Source organism: Juglans regia, chromosome 10 (genome assembly GCF_001411555.2).
Source record: "Juglans regia cultivar Chandler chromosome 10, Walnut 2.0, whole genome shotgun sequence".
NCBI lineage: Eukaryota > Viridiplantae > Streptophyta > Magnoliopsida > Fagales > Juglandaceae > Juglans > Juglans regia.
In genome coordinates this window covers 17,950,310-17,973,261 of record NC_049910.1, presented here as the reverse complement: position 1 = coordinate 17,973,261, position 22,952 = coordinate 17,950,310, and the positions used below count along the sequence as shown (strand labels likewise).

The following is a 22,952-nucleotide window of genomic DNA, read 5'->3' as shown; positions in this document are numbered from 1 at the left end:
TTTAAATGGTTTGCGAAGGGGGGTGTTTTGGGATAATAAAAAAATTGTGTTTAAACTTTTGTCCAAGAGTCGAAACCTGGTACAAGTACAAAAAGGAAAGATCAAAACAAAAGCCTCTCTCTAAATACAAGAAATTCAGATTATTATCTTTCTTTCTTTCTTTTTTTTAATGAAATTTCACCAGCCTTGCCAGATGTTTCAATTTGTCTCTCTATTCATTTATCGATTTAAGTCCATTAGAAACTGATGCATTTTTTCACGCCATGCAACTGTTGGTTGGGGTCCACTGGCCCGAGTTGGTTACGAGTCTCACAGAATGGAAAGCCCAGTGAGAGAGGCCCACCACAAACCCATATTTCTCGCTCTCCCATAACCCCATAGAGTTGGTTACCTCCACGCAAAGGGAAACTCATCAGTCTCTTCCTTTTACCCACAAAGGTTCCAAACACTTTCCTCCAATTACGAAAGCCTTTTAGCTGTAAATTCTCGTTTCTGTCTACATATTTCACGAATTTTCGGTCTCTCCATCGCCTCCACTTCAATCCTGCGCTTGCCCACCTCTATTATTACTGTTAATGTGCCGACAAATAAGAAAAAGAAAGTCTTTTGTTGTGGGTGCTCTGATCCTTTGGTTTTACCCCTACTCTTTATTGATAATGAATTTCTTTGCTTGTGCTGGGTTCATTTCCTTTTGATCCGGATTGACTCCCTCCACGAAATCGCTTTCTGGGTATTCAAGATTTTGCTATCTTACTGCATAAATTACCTCTAAAGTTGGGTAATCTGTACTCTTCTATTCATTGTTGGTTTTTTATCATTTCTTGATGCATTTTTTTTTAATTTTTTAATTTTTGTTTAGTGCTTAAATTTATATTGGCTTGCCTATAATTTTTTTTTCTTATATATATATGTGTGTGTGTGTCAGATTGCTTGTTCTTGTTGGGTATGATTGCGTTGTATAGTAGGATTTCCTTTTTAATGGGTATTTTTATACGAGATTTAACTAATTACTGCTAAGAAGCGTGCATATTGCGATACTAATTAATTTCTGCCCGTCTTGCTAAATATTTAGCTCTCAAGAAGAAATTAACTGTAAATATTTGCTTTCTGTATTCCTTTCAAGAACAGTTGATTCATAGCAATGCGTTTGCTTAAAGTACTTCTGTTATTTTTAAAGAATTTGGTTAATTTTTTGGAATGTGGATCATTTAATTAATGGACCATTTGATTGTTAAATTTGGAATTTCTATTTATCTAACTGAGAGTTTTGTGTTAAATGCCACTGAGATCATTGAGTTGACTTGATGAAATGTATGCTCTCTAAGGCATGTACTGTAGATCTCTTTTACTATTTCTGAGTTTTACTGTCTGTGGCATGTGATTGGGTTTGTAAATGATATTTCACTAAACTAGGCAGTCTATGAGATACAATTAAGGCTTAAATTAGTTTGTGAACTATTGGTTGACTTTTATGCGTAACTTGGATAATTGGATCAGACTTTTCAATGAAAAGTAACTTGTTGCTGGAGATATGGGCTCCCTTCCGTTACGTTTGTCTCGGCAAAAACAGAGGTTGCGAAACCCCGCTCATTTTGGAAATGCTGGCACCTTAAACTGGAATTAATTTTTCGAATATTGAGGAGTTACGCTAGAACTGTGGATGTTCAAGAAAACCAATTTAATGAACATCCAGCTTTGAATGTGTGTTAGCATGGGCTATATATACTTATGGTATGTATAAATATCTTCTGATCTTTTAGATTTTCTCAATATGGTGATGAGAATGTATATGGTAAGAAATGTATTAGAAATGCAAACTTTCAAGCTCTATGAAATTTATTGTGTTGTTGGTTGCTATATCAGAATAGAAGTGTTAGAAAGGAAATGGGATGCATGTCATTTTGTTGGTCTGTTACTCAAAAGTTTTGAATTACAGCAAAAAAGATGGAAAAAGAATTACCTTTTGTTGTTACCTTGGAACCACTGAGCACTAATTATGAAAATTAAAATGAAAAATAAAAGTGAAGAAGGTTATTGCAGAATATATGACTTCAATGCAGTAATCTTTCAACATTTGGGGTCTCTGTCTTTTTTTATATGATTTGGTGAAATGATACCATGTGCTCATATACTTTGTCAAATATGTTGATACGGCAATCATAAATTCACTCTTTTATCATGAAAGAAATAAGTTTTTGTTTCATTTTTATGGTTGTTACTTGTAATACATTTGAAAAATGTTTTATGCCTTCAGACTGGCATTGATGCTTTCATAGAGAGCAAATCGACCTTGAATTATACTCAGATGAATGTACGGAAATATTGTAGTGATAATTGTTTTATTGGCTTAATCTCAACTACAAACTTCGTGTTTTAATACTATCAAAAATAGAATATGTTAATATCCCATCAGACATTCCGTTCTGAATATGCTTTACTAATGTCCCAGCCCATGTTTAGCATTTCCCCTTAATCTTATAGGAAGCCGGCAATTATGAAATTCATAACACTTTTCTGACCTATGGTCATAAATGCTTGTTGACCTTTAGCCAATAAAGTAATCCCTATATTTATGTAAATTGGAGCTGTAAGGACTAATGTGGATTTGAGGTGGTTATTAGCGAGTTTTTCATCATTATTAGCTGTTAAAATGGTGGCAAAACAGCATGTGAAACCCACAAAGAACCGAAGTATATACATCAGAACTTTCAATTATTCCATCTTTAGAAACATTGACAAAGAGGAATATTTTCTGAAGTTTCAATTATGCATATTATGTTTAAAGTTTATTAATTCATTTTTGTTGATGCTTATTAGAGTCTTAGCGGTTGTTTTCTTTATTTGTTTCATTCGACTTTGGAATGTATGACTGGTAACTTTGAGTAATATGTGCTGAGAGTTATTCTTGTGATTTATTGGTGGCATATTTTAAATTCAGTTTTTTATTGTTTCTCTGATTGTAGGAATATATGGGCTGAGGTGCACATTTCATGGGAGGTGAAGAGGATGAAGAACCAGCAACAAAACGCATGAAAGTTTCTTCTGAAGAATTGAAAGGTCTTTCCAACGGTTCATCTTTTATAGGGCCTGTATCTGGCTCCTCAAGCGACTTGATGGCTCGGCCCCTAGCATCTGAAGGGGATAAAGAGGTTGTTGGTTCAAAAGGAGTTATTAAAAGAGAGGAATTTGTTCGTATAATAGCCAATGCATTGTACACTCTTGGTTATAAGAACAGTGGTGCTCATCTAGAGGAAGAGTCTGGGATACCCTTACACTCCTCTGTGGTAAATCTGTTTATGCAGCAAATACTTGATGGCAATTGGGATGAAAGTGTTTCTACATTGTGCAACATTGGACTGTTGGATGAAAGCGTTGTTAAATCAGCTTCTTTTCTGATTCTGGAGCAGAAGTTTTTTGAACTTTTGGATGCAGAAAAGGTCATGGATGCGCTAAATACATTGAGGACTGAGATTGCACCTTTATGCATCAATAAGAGTAGAGTTCGTGAACTTTCTTCCTGCATAGTTGCTCCTTCAAAGTGTATTCAAGTTGGGTTTCCAGGTAAAGACACTGTGAGGTCAAAGTCTCGTTCAAAGCTGCTGGTGGAGTTGCAGAAACTGCTTCCCCCAACAGTTATGATACCTGAAAGCAGGTTGGAACATTTAGTCGAACAGGCGCTTCTTTTGCAAAGAGATGCTTGCGTTTTTCACAACTCTTTGGATAAGGAAATGTCATTGTACACTGATCATCTATGTGGAAGAGATCAGATTCCCTCCCGTACTTCACAGGTTAGAGAAAGTCCTTTCAGTTAAAGTTTGTAAGTTTCACAAGTAGTTCTCTTTTTTATTCTGCCTTTGCTGTAACACAATGTGCTGGAAGCTTCTCTTTGTGGTGGGCTTGTGATTGACATTAGTGACCAATATTAGTTGTATTTTAAGGGTCATTATCTTCTTAATGGACCAACCTCGGGATGCTTTACTCCTAACCCCACAAGGTTCCGAAGTTCCCTATTGATATGAAAGGGGATGACTATTGATCAAGAAAACTTATGTTTCTGCATTTGTCTACCACTAATTTCTTTGTCAAGACGAGTATAATTTGTTATCATGTTTAACAATCAGAATTCATTTACTCAAGTTGAGTATTTGTTTGTGGGGTTTTCCCAAGGTTAAGGTTATTTCTTGAAGCCTTAATGCTATGGACATTCAAAAATAAATTGATGCAGCTTCATCTTCCAATGGAAAGAGTTCATATCTTGGGTACTTAAGTCCTGATAGAATGAGTGGACGGTGCACTTTCCTTTCTTAGAAGGACTCCATAGAAGTTTATCTATCCCTTTAACCCTTATTCTCTTAGAGCACAAGAGGTTGAAGAAAAGTCGATGAAAGTGTCCACTTTCCAATCTTGTGTCGCTCTGAGGAAACTGGCATTCCACTAAGGTATCCAATTGAAAGTGCCAATAAGTCGGCAACCGAAGCCTCCTGCATCCTTGCAATCCTAAATACTTTTGGAAAAGTTTCCTCATGGGTTCACTCACCACACCGAGTGTCATGCCAAATCTTGTGTATCTAGAGAGGTCTACCCATCATCTTTTGATACTTTTCCACATCCCTACCCTATGTGGCCCATTTACCTCATTAGAACACCACCATGCCCAACCACCAACATACTTGGAGACTACAACCTTCTATAAAGCTTCCCTCTCAAGTTGATAACTCGACAACCATTTTCTTTGGGCGATAACCATAGATTTCAATGGACAAAGTCTCCATGATTTCCCTCGATCAGTTTCTAACTCCATCTAGGTGTTTTTTTTTTTTTTTTCTCTACGACTTGTGTACTTGGGCTAGCCTATTGATATTATCAATAAAACTCACATTTACTTGTAAAAAAGAATTCAACTGATTTAGAGATTTTACTTCCTTTCATAAATTGTAATCATATGAAATTTTGGATACATGTTGAGCACTAATTTAGGAACTAAGAATACAAAGTTAAATCTTGGATTGGTTTGGTGGAGTTGAGGATTTTTTCTTAAAACACAAGGATGACAAATTAAGCCAGGCTTTTTCATAAAGTTTTGCGCTGCTATCCTATGAAAGATAAACATTTCTGTTTGGAAGACTGCTTAGGATCCGTAACATGTTGGAAGCACATTTCGTTATAAGATAGGAGGCGACTGGAGTGTCAAATCCTCAGGTTTTTGTGTTTAATGAGAAAATGAGGACGTTATTGAAGAGATTATATTGAATATATAAGCATTTAAAGGATAGATCTGGGAAGGAAGAGCATTTGTAAAATTCTTTTATTTGATAAGTAAACGATTATATTGATATGAATAAGCATAGCCCAAGTACACAAGATATACAAAAGGTAACACCTATTTAGGAAGAGGAAATAGAAACTAGAAAACATGAAAATTGAGGCCACGGAAATCCACAGCTGTGGCCCATAGAAAAAGAGTGCTGACAAAAAATAATCTAACGTTCTTCCAAAGGAGCGTGTCTTCAAACGTCCAGTCATTTTGCTCCTTCCATAGGCACCACATAATACATATCAAAACCATTTTCCACACCGCTGAGATTTGTGGGATACCTCGTAAATTGGTCCAACTTGCCATGAGCTCAATCACTGTGGCAGGCCCAAGCAAGATCTAACTTGTTGAACACTTCATTCCATAACGTTCTAGCGACCTCACAATGCAACAAGAAGTGATCCACAGTTTCACCATTTTTCCTACACATGCAACACCTAATGTCTGGAACAATTCTGACGTTTGGAACAATTAGAAAGGGCAGCCATGTCTGAGGATTACATAAAAATGTGGTTTTGCAAATGTCACAGCAAAGGGTAGTTACTTGTCATAAAATTCAAGGATTTCGTGATTGAGGGAGGAGGTCCCAAAATTGCAATTTTTATTTATCGGATTGCAAATATGGACATGGTAGAATAAGATGTCAGAGGGATTTGTTAAGACAATATTTTGGAGGGCATTGATTGTTATTTTATCATCTTTTTGGAACCTAGTATTGATGGAATCATTGACCAGGCATCTTATATCAAGAGATCATAATCAAACCCTCCGCTTCCGACAAGTATTAGCACTATCTTTGATGTGAGCATCTGTGAAAGGTTTGGTTGAAATTAGACATAGTTAAAGAGCATGGTTTAAGCCTATGTAGCTTAAGATGGGCACCCCACTCCATTGCGCTGAACAAAATTTATTTACCCCATACCTTAAGCATAAAATATCACTTATAAGAGTCCTTGGCTTGGAGAGTCCTAGGCTTCTTCAAACCATCTATATTATTTGTTTAACTTGGAGAGTCCTAGGCTTCTTCAACATATGAAGCTATAAATTATGATATTAACTTAAGCAAGTGCTTTCCTCTATTATGTTACTTATCAAAACAATAAAAAAGTGTTTCCCTCTATGTTGGGTCCCTTTTCTTGCTAACCTGAATAAAGGCAATGATGCTTGGAATGGGACACTTTGATTGTGTCATAGGAGCAGAGCAAGAAGCATATCCATCTATCGAATCAAAGAGCCAGTAGTAGATATATTTATCACTTTATTCTCTAATTAATCAACAAACAGCCCTTGTTCTTAATTACTAAATGTAAAAATATACTTTTGTAATTCTAGAATATATATATTGACAGAAAGGCTGGCACTGAAACCTCAAACTGGAACATAGGCATCCGCCTTATGGTCTCAGAAGTTGAACCTCAGTCTTACATAAACTATATCAAGTACTCCCCTCCACTATTACTTTGCAAGTTGCGGCATAAGTCTACAATTCCATAGGTTTTCCTGCATCCCATATAATAATAAAATACTGATTGAGTTATTCTATAATTTTGTTGGCGAAAAGATCAATCCTATATAAATGCCTCTTTCGACATCCAGAAAAGTCAGAGAAAATGGCATTATGCAGTGGTACTTAGTCGTTAGAAGGTCTTTAATGGCACCTGAAAAGCATAAAGACTGGCTCAAATATCTTGTGCTATACTCTTCAGAAATGATTTTCTAAAGAGTTGTTCAGCTTACCTCAATTTCACATAATCTGTTTTTTAACTCACGGAGTGTATATGCTTATCTAACAGATGAATAAGGGGGTAGGGTAGATTATAAGATTTTTTTTTTTTTTATCAATAAATAGGAATTTTATTAAATATAGGCGAAGCCAAATACACGGATATATACAAGAACCACACCTATGCATGACTGTCTAAAGATACAAGAAAATCATGTACGTTCATGCCATTAAAGTCTATTACAATCGACCAATGGAATAATGTATGAAGAAAAAGAGTTCTAATCTTGTCCATTGTCCGTTCACGATCCTCAAAATTCTAACCATTACTCCATCCATATGCACCACTATAGGCAAATCGGTATCATCTTCCACATCGCTGTGATTTGAGAATTACCTCGAATACCTTGCTGGCTGGCCAAAAAGTCACCAACCCTTCTTGGCATTACCCAAAGAAGTCTCATTCGAGCAAAGATATCATTCCATAAGCTCATGGCTACGTCACAATGCAATAATAGGTGATCCACAGACTCCCCACTTTTCTTACTCACATATGGCACCAATCCAATACCATCAATTGGCATTTTCTTAGATTATCTAAGGTAAGAATCTTCCCTACTGAAGCTGTCCATACAAAGAAAGAAGCTTTTAGGGGGGCCTTAATCTTCCATTTGTTCTTCCATGGAAATGTTCTTGTAGAATGTGTCATGAGGGACTTGTAGTATGATTGTACAGTAAACTTTCCCTCCCTGGATTGTGACCACATAATCTTATCTGCTCCTCCAATCACTCTACAAGTATACACAAGCTTGAAGAAATCTGTATGTGTCAATTTTCCAATCTTGGGCAGCTCTAAGGAAAGTGATATTCCATTGAGGAGGGCCACTAGAGAGATCCATGAGCTCTGCTACGAAAGCCTCCTTTCTTCGGGCGATGTTGTATAGTGTTGGGTAGAGCATTCGATCTCCACACCATGGGTCATTCCAGAATTGAATTTTGGAACATCCCCATCTGCAAAACGTGTGTATCGATGAAGATTGGTCCAGCCTCTTCTTATTTGTTTCCAAAGCCCCACCCCATGTGATCCGCTCACCTCATTCGAGCACCATCTTCCCCACAGTCCACCATATTTTAACTCTATAATCACCCTCCATAAAGCTTCCCTCTCTTCGTGGTATCTCCATAGCCATTTACCCAATAAAGCCTTGTTGAAAACCAACAAATTCTGAATTCACAGCCCGCTTTCTTGTGTAGGGGTACAAACCGTAGCCCCCCAATTCACCAAATGAAAGATTGTTTGATGGTGGCAATTGCACTTGGTGTGTAGACAAATGCATAAGGATGTCTGCTTCTATGTAACGCTCCAATGGAAGACCCAAACCACATGGCCTATACTCCAAAAGGACTAGTCAATGATACAATTAGAGTCCCATTGGAACTTTATAAAGAGCAAGAACTTCTCATTCCCAAGCAATGTGGGATCCCATACACCACCTACCCTTATCCATATCATATGGGGTATCACAGTATATCTTTCTCTTCGTACATCTTCATTAAAGATGATATAAAAAAAAAAAAAAAAAAAAAAAAAGATGAGAAAAGCGAGACTTTCCTTTGTGCATATGAAAAGACCATGCATGTTGCTTATAGAAGTAATGCCCTTCGAGGAATGGAATAAAGGTGTTGGTTCAGGCTAAACCCACATCTTCTATGACCCTTGTTTTTTTGGTAATTCTATAATTGTAGTTGTTGAAGTTTGTAAGTATCTTTTCTAAGTTTATTTGTTGTCTATTCTAGAGAATCTTATCAACGTAGGGCATGCTATGTATTGAATTACATTTACAGTTTCTATTGTGAATTTGGTTTCACATCGTTGTCTCATTTCCTAAGATCATTATTTTTATTCATATTTGAATAGATATTGCAAGGACACAGTGATGAAGTCTGGTTCTTGCAATTTTCACATAATGGGAACTATTTGGCTTCATCATCAAATGATCGTTCGGCAATCATATGGGAGGTAAGCTTGATATTTACCAAAAACTTCTCCATATTGTATCTGATACCCTTTTCTCTGCTTTATGTTCAATCAATTGATTTAGATTCGACTGTATGGTGATCTCTTTTAATGAGCCTAATTGAACTGTACTTATTAATTTCATAGCTTCGTTTTTTCCACTTCTATAATATTTTGCATATCTACACTGAAGCGACATCTCAGGGTTCTATGATTGTTCACCAAATGATCATTCGGCAATCATATTGTTGCATATCTATCTTACAGATGTTCTATGGGTATAATTTAATGTTGGGTAAGAAATTTTGAATTAAGGGTTCTAAAGGACAGGAAATAGAAAAGCAACATAGCAAGAATTTTTAAGCTGTAAGTTCCTGACGGATTTTGAGAGAGCTACGGTTTTGGAGGGGTGGGCTTAATTCCAAACTTTTTATGGAAGGGTGTGCTGGTTTTTTCCTGGGGTTTTTGGACTTAATAGTATTTTCTGGCCTTTCTGCCACCAGTTAGACAAAGAAACAAATCCTAAAATACCAATTCTAGCTGCAAGGTGTTCCTTTTGACATCTTTTTAAAAAATTCTCAAGCAATTTTTCTACTTCAATCCAGACATCTTTCAATCTAAAGAAAAAAAATCTATTTCAAACTTATAACTTTTCATCCAATCATTGCCTAGATTTCAGGGAAAAGTAAAAAACACAAATGAAAACAACTTTTACAAAAATTACCATGAAAAAAAATTATATTCGAACAACTTTCAATTCTACCTATCCACTTTTTAAACACCCAAATACAAAACATATTGAAAAAATATTATTCAAATTTTCCTATCTACTTTCACAAAACCCAATAAATAATACATCTCAAAATATTTGTAAAACTTTACTTATCAAAAAACAAAAAATATTTGTAAAACAATCTTAAAGATTGTGAAAGTTTTTATTAACCAAACATATCGTAATTCTTTCGTGAAGATGCTTCTTGGACTTTTTTTTATCGAATCTGAATATGATAAGAGTAAAAGAATTTAAAAGTGGAAACCGAAGAGCTACTCAGTCTAATGATGCAAGGAAAGCCCAAGCCACTTTTGGGCCAATACTCCAAATATATTAGTCAAGGGTACCATTATAACAGTCTTGACTTTCTCCCTCCCAAGCAATGTTGAATTACATTCACCACCTTCCAATACACAATCCGCAGTGTTACAGTCAAGCTATCAAATTGGCAAGAGCACCCACATCTTAGGAGAAAAAAGGGCACAAAAAGTGGCTCAATGATTTATCAACTCCACAATGTGCCATTACAACTTTAGCAAAACCCAAGAGTAAAGAATCTTTCCCTAGTAAAGATGCAACTGCAACAACTGATTCACACTTGTATCTCTAAATATATCTCATAGTGGTTACATGACTGATTAAAAAATTACTTATTAGTGATCACATGGCTCATAAAAAAATTGGATGACTTACCTCTATGCCTGGGACACCAGAATATCGAACCATTGCACGAGAACTTTAAAGACTTAATGGGTTGTTTGAGAATGGATCTCATCTCATCTCAAATTTTTTTTTTTTTGATAAGTAAAATAAGTATTATTAACAAGAATGGGCAACAACTACCAATTACAAAGTATTATGCTCTATCTACAAAGGCACATTAGCATCTAAGAAAATATGAGGATCCATGCCATTAAAGTCCACAGCAATGGCCCAAGTACATAGAGTCCTAAAAAAGAAAACTTTTAGCTCCGCCATAGATCTCTCATTGTCTTCAAACGTCCTCTCATTTCGCTCCTGCCATAAGCACCACATAATGTAAGTAGGAATCATCTTCCAAATCATTTTGATCTGATGTACATCTCGGATAGAGGTCCAACACGCCAATATATCCACCACGGATTCTGGCATAACCCATGTTAAATCCATCATTTTAAACACCTCATTCTAGAGAGTCCTGGCTACCTCACAATGCAAAAGCAGATGACCAACTCACCCCGTCCTTTACACATACAACACCAATCTGCAATGATTATCCTTCTCTTTCTCAGATTATCTCTAGTAAGGATCTTGTCTAATGACGTTGTCCACACAAAGAAAGAAGGTTTGGGAGGTGCCAGGACTATTACCTAATCATTACAAGTTTCCCAAACTCCCGAACAAATTTCTCACGGGACTTTCTCAAAGTTTCCGAGGACTATTACCTAATCTCACCCCCTCTTTCTCAAAATTTCTTATAATTTTTTTTCCCAAACATCACTTAAACACAAACAATTTTTAATCTCAAATTTTTAACTTTTTCATCTAACAATCATTACAAGTTTCCCAAACTCTTGAACAAAACACAAAAAATAATAAGACTTTCAAATTTCAAAACAAAACTAATTTAAAAAAATTATATTCTGACAATATTTTAGTTTTATAATATTTTTATTCAACCTTTTGTCTCTCATTTTTCAAAATCCAATAAAACATTATGACTCACATTTCATTACTATTCACAAACCATTTCACTGCTATTAACAAATTTCTCATCTCATCTTATTCTCCAAACATCCCCTAAATGACAAATGCATTAAGATAACTTCTCGTTCCCAAGTAATGTGGGATCTCATTCACCACCTACTCTTATCCTTATCATATGGGGTATCACAATCTCCCCCCCCCTTAAATTCCCGATGTCCTCATCGGGCTTATCTTTTGTAGGTGGCACGGATCAAGTCCCACATTTTTAGTTGAGATAGGCTTTGATACCATTTGTAACGCCCCAAAAGAAGGCCCAAACCACACGGCCTATACTCCAAAAAAACTAGTCAATGATACAATTGGAGTCTCATTGGAAACTTATAAAGAGCAAGAATTTCTCCTTCCCAAGCAATGTGAGTCTCATTCACCAGCTACTCTTATCCTTATCATATGGGATATTACACGTGCTTTGCATCAATCACTCCAGGTGAGTTAAATATGCCCTAGAATAATTGACATCTTTACTTGAAGAGTTTTTATGGAACGGGATCAAGTGACATCTCTTTGCAATTTCTCTAACCAGAAAAGTTTATAGCTCTGAGGATGTGTCTCAACTTTCAGATTCAGCTTTGTCTTGAGAAATAACATTCTTGCGGCATCCACCATCTATGGCTCTTACCATTATGCCTTGAATTAGTGCTAGTGTTCTGGAGCACATTGTGGTGGAGCTAGTTTTTGCAATTTCATATGGTTGGGCTATAAGAAATTATTGCATTACAAGACATGGCCCATTCTATTTTTTAACAACAAACTCTTCTTCACTATAATCACGTGCAAGCAGTTGTTTTCCTTCACGACTGGTTTCCAACAGTGCGAAGACTTATGCCTCCTTTTCTCGTTACTTGTAACACTTAGGTCCCGTTTGGATTGTGAGTTGAGATGAAAGTTGAATAAAATATTGTTAGAATATTATTTTTTAATATTATTATTATTTTGGGATTTGAAAAAGTTGAATTGTTTATTATATTTTGTGTGAGAATTTGAGAAAGTTGAAATGATGAGATGAGATGAAACATTTTCGCCATCCAAATGGGGCCTTAATGGCTGCACCACTAGTTTGCAGTTTAGATATAGATGGCCAACCTGAAACATTGCAATCAGTCCACTTTCTTATTTTTTGGAACATCTTTCAATCGAATACTTTCTCAACAGAAGAAAACTGATCTTAAACCCTTTGCCATTACGATACTCACCAATTTTTGGTGTGTCTTCGACAAATCCGCCATGAAAACACTTGTTTTTGAGGAATATTAACATGAAAAATATTTTTTAATTCTGTTTCATGTTGATAGTCATTCCCTGCAGATTTGTTAGCATCTTGAGAAGGATTTTCTCTTTGTGTAACACACTGGGCAAAAGCTTCAGGCTGCCTTCTTAAGGGTCTGTTTGAAAACACAACTGTTCTCAGATATTCTCAGATTACTTCACTACTATTCACAAATAATCTGAGGTACTCTTGATATCCAAACTGAGCCAAGTCTTTAACATCTTCACCGTTTCTTGATCAAGGGAGCATCCTGATTCGGTTGAGTGGCTGGTCCAAAATACTTTTGTTATCGTTGACATCATCTTCCAAAATCCTAAGCAATACCCATATACTGCACTCAAATCCATTGGATAAGATCTTGCTCTGAGACCAACTAATGTAATCTATATATGAGTTAAGAAGGGAAATCATACAGCTTGTTCCATAATTCTCCAAAACTGTTGTTATAACTTTAGCAAACTCTTGAATGAGACGAATGTTTCTATATCATAGACATGAGCCCAACTGGTAACTCAAGTCTACTCTAAGCACATTGTTCTAAATCTTCTAAGCGACTAATTAAAAGGTCACATGCCTCATTTAGTAAGTCACTATATTACCAAATTTATTTTTTGGGTAAGAAGTAATTTTATTATAAACGAATGTATAGGCGAAGCCCATATACACTAGAAGTATACATAAGAAAACACTTAAATACATTCTAAGAAACAGAAAGCAACAACAAAAAATCATGACTAGAAGCTCTGTTAATCACTAAAGCAGAAAACCAAAGCAACGAAGAGTGTACAAACAAATTCCAGAGTTGCTCCAAAGTATTCTCCTTGTCATTAAAACACAGCTCATTTCTTTTCATCCAAATGCACCACATAAGACATAAAGGAACAATCTGCCAAGCCACATCCACTTGACAACAACCATGAAGCCTGTTCCAACACGCAAGAAGATCAACCACTCTCAAAGGCATCACCCAAGCCAAGCTGATTCTACAAAAACTGCCATCCCACAAAGCCCTTGCCATCTCACAATGCAAAAGTAAATGATCCATGGTTTCCCATGCTTCTTACACATGAAACACCAATCAATAAGTATTATACCCCGCTTCCTTAAATTATGTGGCGTCAAAATTTTCCCAAGAGAGGCAATCCATGTAAAAAAAAAACTTTGGAAGGCACTTGAGACCTCCAAATACACTTCCAAGGAAAAAGACTATTCTGAAGAGCCAACAACTTATAGTACGAACAAACAATGAACTTTTTGCACCCCTTGGACTTCCACAACATCCTATCACCATCATTACCACCAAGCCTCAAAGAGTATAGAAAGCTGAGGAAAGCTGAAACTTCATCAATCTCCCAATCCTAACGAACAAGCAGATCAGATCCATCTGCAAACCGATCTGAGCCAATCGAAAAATAGCCGGAAACACCCTATTGAGAGCTCGATCACCACACCAATGTCAAACTAGAAACGGATCCTAGATCCCTCTCCAACAGCATAACTAACATGACTAACAAAACTTTCCCAGCCCTTTCTAATGAACTTCCAAAGACCCACACCATAAACCTCCTGTACTTCATTAGAACACCAACCAATGACCTCCCTCCATAGCGACTCACCTGATTGATTGATATCTCCATAAAAAGCTTTATTAAAGATCTTCAAATTACAATTCCCAACCCTCCAACCGCAATAGGAGAAGAAATTTATTCCAACTAACAAGATGAAATTTAGGGTGGATTTGGATAGGGAGTTCAGATGAGATGAGATATTTTGTTGAAAGTTGAATAAAATATTGTTAAATATAATTTTTTAGTATTATTTTTATTTTGGGATTTGAAAAAGTTCAATTATTTATTATATTTTTGTATGAGAATTTGGGAAAATTGTAATGATGAAATTGATGAGATGAGATAGGTTTGTGTATCCAAACCCACCCTTAGTTTCCTCTCCCATTCCACCTTATAAAAAAGCATAAAAGAACTTCTTGATCCGGTTGGCCACCCCTGCAGGCAATGGAAACAATGATAGAAAGTAAGTGGGGAGATTGGAGAGGGTACTCTTAACAAGAGTAAGTCTACCCCCTCTAGATAAATATAAATGCTTCCAACCAACCAACCTTTTCTCAACAACCCCATCCCAAATAGCACTAACCTTAAAAGGCTCTCCCCATGGAAGACCCAAATATTTCAGAGGTAAATAAGCAATTTTACTGTCCAACAAACTTGCCAAACTATTGATGTTATGCACCACCCCCACCGACTTTCCAAGGTTCGCCTTGAGGCCTGATGTAGGTCTAAAAGATAATAACATTGCCCTCAAGCTTGAATCTGACCACGACCCGCATCACAGAAAATGAGTGTCATTTGCAAAAAGGTGAGAAAGTGTAATAGACGCATTATTAGCATTACCGAGAAACTTGAAAGGAACCCCCCCAAACAACAGCCTTCACCATCCGACCCAACGCTTCCATTATAATGACAAAAAGGAAAGGGAATAAAGGGTCTCCTTATCTCAAATCATGTGAGCTATGGAAAAAACCAGCAGGGTTACCATTAACCAACACCGAGACTCGGGCAGTATAAACACAGTGCCTAGTTCATGAACACACCTTTCCCCAAAACCGCATGTCCCAAGCATGTAGAAAAGGACATCCCAATTCACATGATCATATGCTTTTTCCCATATCAAGCTTACAAAAAACACTAGGAAGACTCTCCCTCATACAACTGTTTGGACATTCATTAGCAATAAACATCAAATCAAGGATTTGTGTCCCCCAAACAAAGGCATTTAGGGCTTAGAGATAATTTGCTCCATCACCTTGCTCATATGATTAGCAAGAACCTTCAAAATTATCTTGTAGCCCCCCCCCCACAAGACTAATAGGACGAAAATCCTTTAACTCTTAAGCAGGAATGAGAGCAAGGAAAGTAGCATTGAGTGATTTTTCAAACTTAAAAGGAAAAGAACTCCTGAAAACCCGCATCATATCTTCTTTCACAATCTCCAAACAAACTTGAAAAAAGGCCATTGAAAATCCATCCGGACTAGGAGCTTTATCTTTAACCATCCCACTAACCACGTGAAAAACCTCATCTTCGTCAAAGGGTCTCTCCAACCAACTCGCACTAAGAGGATCAAGAGAATAAAAAATCAACCCATCAATTTTAGGCCTCCAAGAAGCTGGTTCGGTGAGAAGACCTTCATAATAATGCAAAATAAGATCCTGAATCTCAGATGGAGATGAAATCACAACCATTAGAGTGAAGCATCTCAATAGAGGGCTGATAATCAAAATAAAGCAGAATACACAGAAGGAAAATAGTCGTCTCTTGCAAGAAGCACCAGGGATGGCCATGGGAGTGAGAGACAGCTCTCAAGTTTTGTTCTCTGATCTCATTATTAACAGCCTTATTGTAATACGGTAATTGTTGGTTAAGTTCTTATTATCGGGATTTCTGTTTAGGATTTCTTCTAATTTGGGTGTATAGTTCTGATATTTGGTTTCTGGTGGTTTGGAATCTAATTGCTGAGCATTTGAGGCTTTATGCATTTGTTGTAGACATCCCTGTGTCTGCGGCATCCTCCTCGTCTCATATCAAAACGCTATTATTTTACCTTTTTTATTTATTCCTTTTTGTGGGTATCTGCAGGTTGATGTGAATGGTGGTGTGTCTTTAAAGCATAGACTCTGTGGCCACCAGAAACCTGTCTGCTCTGCTTCATGGAGTCCTGATGATCATGAACTACTTACCTGTGGACTGGAGGAGGTTGTCAGGCGCTGGGATGTTTCTTCTGGCGAGTGCCTCCATGTTTATGAGAAAGCTGGCATTGGCCTTGTATCCTGTGGATGGTTTCCAGATGGCAAATGTGTATTCTCTGGCTTCAATGATAAGAGTATTTGTATGTGGCAACTAGATGGGAGAGAGCTGGAGTGTTGGAAAGGGCAACGAACTCTTAGGATATCTGATTTGGAAATAACGAATGATGGAAAGCAGATTATAAGTATTTGTAGAGAAACTGCAATACTCTTACTTGACCGGGAAGCAAACACTGAAAGATTAATTGAAGAGGATCAAACAATAACCTCGTTTTCATTATCGAGGGATAATAGGTTTTTGCTCGTTAATCTTCTGGACCAAGAAATCCATCTTTGGGACATTGATGGTGACCTCAAGCTTGTTGCCAAGTACAAAGGTCATAAACGCACCCGGTTTTTGATTAGATCTTGCTTTGGTGGACTTTCCCAAGCTTTTATTGCTAGTGGTAGTGAGGACTCACAGGTACGGGTTTTAATTTTATCCTTTCAGGTTCTTTTGAGTATGGTTCTTCTTGGTTTATAGGGACAAGTTCTATTCTGTAGAAAGTTCATTGGGTGTTTCTGTTTCTATTATAATTCAGAGAATGTTATGTGTATTATATGTGCTTATGCGGATGTTATATTCCCTTTATGCTGTCATGGTTGCCCATTTTGGTATCATTTGTGATGTCCGAAAATTATTATTTTCTGATAAGTGATGCCCGAAAACTATTATTTATGAGAGAAGATTCAAAACATAGTTTCTAGTTGCTTCTTGATGTGAAATTGAGAGGAATAAGCTACTGAAAGGGGTGGTGGCAAAGCCCTCTATGATTATATGGGGTGGTAATTTGTTTTGGAGTCAGAAATCTAGGGTTTGATATCTTTTAGAGGGGTTGCAGTGATTGCTTAACCTGGAAACTAGATAAAGCTTTTATGAGAACTAGAAAAGTCAGATAATATGATTGAAGCTGATGGCAGAACTAGAAATCTTGCTCCTTGAGGCTGGTCTTTTATTTCTATTAGCTTTAGGAGAAGCTGCCTACTTGCTAGGATGCAATTGAGACTCCTAGGTTCTTTAAAAAAAGAGTTATGCTACATACAGTCAATTTTGCGTACTCCTTGCGCACTCCACTGATGTGATTGGCATATTAAAAAGAAGTGACGCGGCCAATCACATTAGTGGAGTACACAATTATTTGCAGGGCTGGTCTGGTTTCGTCCAGAAAAGGGAATCCTAACAGCTTTCAACTTCCTTTCTAGGAAGCTCTTAGTCCCTTTTAAAATTTCCTCTATGTCTAGCACACAATAGTTTACTAATCCAAGGAAGATTGGCAAACAAAACACAAGAAATAGTTTTTATGTCCATATCAGAAAACACATTAAAAAAATAGAAACCCTTAAATTTCCGGTGTTACATGCATAAAATGAAATCTCGCTTCATAGTATGTACCTGACTGTTTTAGGATTCTATCTTTTTATTTCTTTTCTATAATACCATCATGAATTGCATGAGTACAAATTTCCCCCCTTTTTTTCTGAGCATTGATCATTTGATTTTTTGGGATTGCAGGTTTATATATGGTACAGAGAGTCAGGGGAGCTTATAGAGGCATTGCCTGGCCATTCTGGAGCTGTGAATTGTGTGAGCTGGAATCCAGTGAACCCCCACATGTTGGCGTCAGCCAGTGATGACCACACAATTCGAATATGGGGCCTAAATGAGCTAACAATGAAGCGCAAGGATACTCGTACTAATGGGATCCACCATTGCAATGGGGGAAACTGAAAAGAAGTTCATTGGTTGTATTTTGTTCTTTCTCTGATCATTGCTTTTGTGTAAATACCAAGTACTTCAGCATCGTTGCAAGCAGACATTTATCAGACAAGTATGTGAATTCTGCAATAACTTTCTGATAATAAATCCACCGTCTCATTTTCGCCAATTTTTTATAGGTAGTAATGAAATTTTATTGGTAGTAAGGCTGTGTTATTATCTTGAAAGTGTAGGAAAATCTTGAAAAATAGAAATAGAAAGAGGAACAGCATGGTGAACCGTTATCCGGTGATACAATAGTACGGACGATGGTATCATCTTGCACAAAGGTGTTAGAAAGCTCAACTTGGGGAGGCATCACCCCCTCGATCTTAAAAAGATCAAAGATCATGTTCCGTAGGATGCTTGCAGCCTCACAATGTAGAAGGTGATCTACTGTTTCTTCTCAAGTAGGGCTGTAATCAAGCTGAGTTAGTTTTTGATTTGCTGAGCTCTACTCGACTCAAAATACTCAAGCTCGAGTTCGAGATTTATATTTATTTTTTGTTCGAACTCAACTTAGTAAGCTAAATTCTCAAATAGAGTCGGAGTCGAGCTGAGCCGGCTCGAGCTTGAACTCGAGTTTATTTTTTTAGTTTTTGAATAAGATTTAATAATTAATAAATTAGATAAAAAAAATAAAAAATCTAATATGAATTTGTACAACTAATAAGTAGAACTTCTATTAAATTAAAAGATTTTAAAAATTTATAAATAATTAAAATCTAAGTAGCTGATATTTATCCATAATAACAATATATTATATGCCTACATAGGGCTGTGCATTTAATCTGAAGAACCGATGGATCCGATTAAAATGAGCTGACCCGACCCGTATTTTATCGGGTTGCTATTTGATCGGATCTCCAACCCGACAAGAAGCGGATTTGTGTTTTGGGTGTCAACCCGTCCGACTATAAAAGCATCATTATCTTCAGATCTCAAACCCTAGCCGTTCTCTTCAAATCTCAAACCCTGCGTGGGTCTTTCTCGTGTAAGCCCTTCGTCTCTCTCTCTCTCTCTCTCATCCACCGTTCATCTCCCTTTCTTCCATACATGTAAACATTGTTCCTTGCCGATAAACAACTATTTTTGCGTTTTGAGTTTTTTATGCCCGGGATCGTGATCTAGGGTTTGATTTTGAGATTAGGATTCTATTCTGTGGTTGTTTTTTATTCTGCTCACGATGAAGCGAACGAAAACGGAGGCTTGTAGAGAAGGACTTCCGAATGAAATGGTATGTGGTTAATCTTTTTCGGTTTGGTTTTCTCTGGCTTCACATTTAATTTGCATTTTCAGAAATTTTCGGTTAAAACTTTTGTGGATTTTCCTTTCTTCTTCTGTTTCATCATTTGGATCTTGGACATTGTTCTCTATTGGAGCGGGTTCATAATTTTTTCTCTAAGAAAAAAGCTGAATGTAACCAGATGAGGAAACCGCTGGGTAACCGTGTCCCATGTGGCACTAAATAAAACGGTAACGTTTTACTTTTTCAAAACACTTAACTTTCCTTCATTTCTTCTCCGCGTCTTCATCCTTCTCATTTCTAACTTTCAAACACAAATGCTCCTCAAGCACAAAAGGTCCTTCATCTTCCCCAAGTACAGTAAAAAATCAACCTTCCAAAGCTTTTCAAAGAATCAAAAGAAATATCTGAGAACCCAAAAAAAGAGCAGTCAATGTTCTTTTACAAGTTCTATAATTATTTATTTATTTATTTCCTGTTATTAAACTATGTCCAGTGTTCATCAATTCAAAAACTCTGAACGTTACTTTCAAGTTCTCAACGACTGCAGAAAAGACTCAAATGAATAATGATTTTCTAAATAATTAATTAATTTCGTTGTATTTAAAACTCTTATTCTGGGTTCATTAATATCTATTTTTGTTTTTCTCAATTTTGATTTTAACGCAAAATTGCCCAAGGGAAAAAAAAACCAGCTTGTTCTCCCTTAATAAATAGTGCAGAGTAGAAATAGACGAACCTCCATAATCACAATCCTCAACACACGTTTTCTTTGAAGTGGGTTGCGAACTAAACACAAAAAATATTCCACTAAAAATATTTTAGAGGATAAGTAAATAATTTATCCAAGATTTTAAATAGAGAAGAGAAAACAAAAACAAAAAAAGAATCTCATTTAGGCTTGAGAGAGAGACGAAGATGGGGTATTGCTTTTTGGACGTGGAAGGAGGAAATCAAGTCGTGGGTGGGGCTTTGGCAGCTTCAGACTACCTTCTTCTCTATCAAACTGGTCAAGTAGATACCATGATTCATGAACAAAGAGACCCAAAGACGACTACAACGCAGAGCAGCTTTTTTGGGTTTTCTATTGCAGAATTCTGAATTCTTTCCTCCTTCCCCCGTGTTTCATCTGTTTTTTTTTTAAATATATTGGCTGATGTGGTAGCCGATTCCCCAATAGTTTCGCCGCTCGGTTGCATGTAGCAAAGCTGTTTCTCTAATTATGATAAGTTTTTCTGATTTCTACGTAGATTCGGAGTAAGTTTTTCTAGGTCTTTCTTGTATTGAATGACATGGGGTAACTTTTTTCTGATTCCCATTATAGATTTGGAGTTCTATTGGTGTTTTTGGTTCAAGTAGTCTTCAAGTTTCTAGATTTTTTGGGTTTTTTTTCTCAGTATTTGAATATAATCTGTTGTGATTTTAGTTGTTTGGCTCATGAGGAAACAAAGGAAAAAATGAATTTTGATGTTGAGTCAAGAAAATGAAATGGGTTCCTATTGTGGTTTTAATTGTTTGGCTCTTGAGAAAACGAAGGAAAAAATTAATTCTGACATTGAGTAAAGAAAAAATCTATTGCTGAGTATGAACTCTTTTGTTGTGCAGGACAGATACATGTTGCTGAGCAAGTGATTTTGGACGATTTGGAGGCTAATCCTAAAAAATACTGTTGTGTTGAAAACAATGTTAGATATTTAAATGATCTTTTTCTTGTGTTTAGTCCAGATTTAAAGGATCTTTAGTGGGTCTAGTATGGTTATTTCGGTCCAGTATTTATCAAACTCAATCCAATATTTAGTGGGTCTGTATTTGTTTGGTTTCCGAGAAAGTGTGAAGGGAAAGGAAACGGTAATGTCAATATTTTTCTTGTTCTTAATATTTTTCTTTGTTTTCTTTTAATCTCATCATTTCTGTAGAGATTAGCATGATAGAAATTATCGATAAGATTGAAAGTTGAAGTTTGATTTGGGAGAAAATAAATTGGTATTCAATTAAAAAATGGAAGCTGGTTCTTCTGCCTGATGAATGTAACGCCCCCAATCCCCGCTAAGGATAGAATAGAGACTTAGAGCGTCGAGACATGCAACACAAGGTTACATACCCCCGTTCATGACAGTTAATATGCAATGCATCATAGTATGCAACTAGCAGTATGCAATAATCGCAGTAGAAATAAAAGGTTAAGGTGAAAAATATGCCAGAATAACTAAAACATCCCAAATTCATTAGATAATCATCATGTTCGAAATTCTAAAGTAGCATAGACTTATATACAAAGTCATATCATTCTTTTAATGCGATCAAAAGCATAAAGGACTTAGGCTATGAATATCAAAATTAAGTCCAGCTTCCCAACTCGTCCTCAATCATGCGAATCTAGTGCTCCATCAATCTCGTCCTGGTCGATCCCTGACACAACTTCTATAATTCTGAGTTGAATGATAGTGGATCTATAAAAGGGTGAGATTTACTTGAAATCTCAGTATGTTAAACAACTAACTAACACAAAGATAAATCAATCATGAAAAAATGATAGATATGCAATGCATGAGATCAGTATGCATATCTCCCGTCCAGATTCTCAACATCTTTTTTAAAAATATGGAGACACGGGTTTTTACTCAATAAGTAATTTCGTCTTCATTTTGATAAGACATAACTTTTTCATAAAAAATTCATCATAAACTTTCATCATCATATACTTACATAATTATCTTAATTAATAACATAATGTGTGGTAATTTCACAGTTCCCCATATGCACTGTGAGTACCTGCCCGTGACCGTAGTATATACGAAACTACGTTGTTTATAAACTTGTTTTCAATGCATTGGTAAATAACATAACATCATAAAACTTATAACGTGTATACCCACCAGCGTTATGTGTCATAACATGTTGATTTCGCGTTCTTTAAAAATAACTCATTCGAAGCCTATTGACTGTTCTTTGTCAACCCAGGGGTTACCACTCCATTATTAAACACTCCAGAGTGAACAGAGGAGTTCCACCAGGATAATTTCCCATCCCGGCCTTTGGGGTCGTGATAAAAATGATTTTCATGCCATGCTTTTTAAATAAATATTTTTCATGACGTGCATATGTAGTAAATTTCATACAAAAATGTCATTTATAAATGTAATATGCAAAATGGTGAAAATGTCATATGTTATGTAAGTATGCACTCAATATTTCATATAGCATGATAATTTATGCTCAAAATGATAATTGAAGAATAAATGAAGCATTTAT

The 22,952-nt window shown here is 36.3% G+C and overlaps 1 protein-coding gene across 2 annotated transcripts; it reads left to right on the top strand.

Moving 5' to 3' along the window:
* Positions 1 to 385: 385 nt before the first annotated feature.
* On the top strand, positions 386 to 18,586 carry LOC108986254 (WD repeat-containing protein 26 homolog). Of its 2 annotated transcripts, XM_018958815.2 has the most exons (6): positions 400 to 773; positions 1,498 to 1,731; positions 2,964 to 3,788; positions 8,956 to 9,057; positions 16,493 to 17,122; positions 18,212 to 18,586. In XM_018958815.2, the coding sequence occupies exons 3-6, from the start codon at positions 2,991 to 2,993 to the stop codon at positions 18,425 to 18,427; spliced, it is 1,746 nt and encodes a 581-aa protein (XP_018814360.1). In that variant the 5' UTR covers positions 400 to 773; positions 1,498 to 1,731; positions 2,964 to 2,990; the 3' UTR covers positions 18,428 to 18,586. The 2 variants fall into 2 exon arrangements, with proteins under 2 accessions (XP_018814359.1, XP_018814360.1); XM_018958814.2 differs by lacking the exon at positions 1,498 to 1,731 and having other exon boundaries at positions 386 to 773.
* The last annotated feature ends 4,366 nt before the right edge of the window (positions 18,587 to 22,952 follow it).

Coding starts and splice junctions, on each gene's coding strand:
- LOC108986254 (XM_018958814.2), top strand. CDS start 2,991: ATGGGAGGTGAAGAGGATGAAGAACCAGCAACAAAACGCATGAAAGTT. Junction 3,789..8,955: donor TTCCCTCCCGTACTTCACAG/GTTAGAGAAAGT, acceptor ATATTTGAATAG/ATATTGCAAGGACACAGTGA. Junction 17,123..18,211: donor GTGGTAGTGAGGACTCACAG/GTACGGGTTTTA, acceptor TTGGGATTGCAG/GTTTATATATGGTACAGAGA.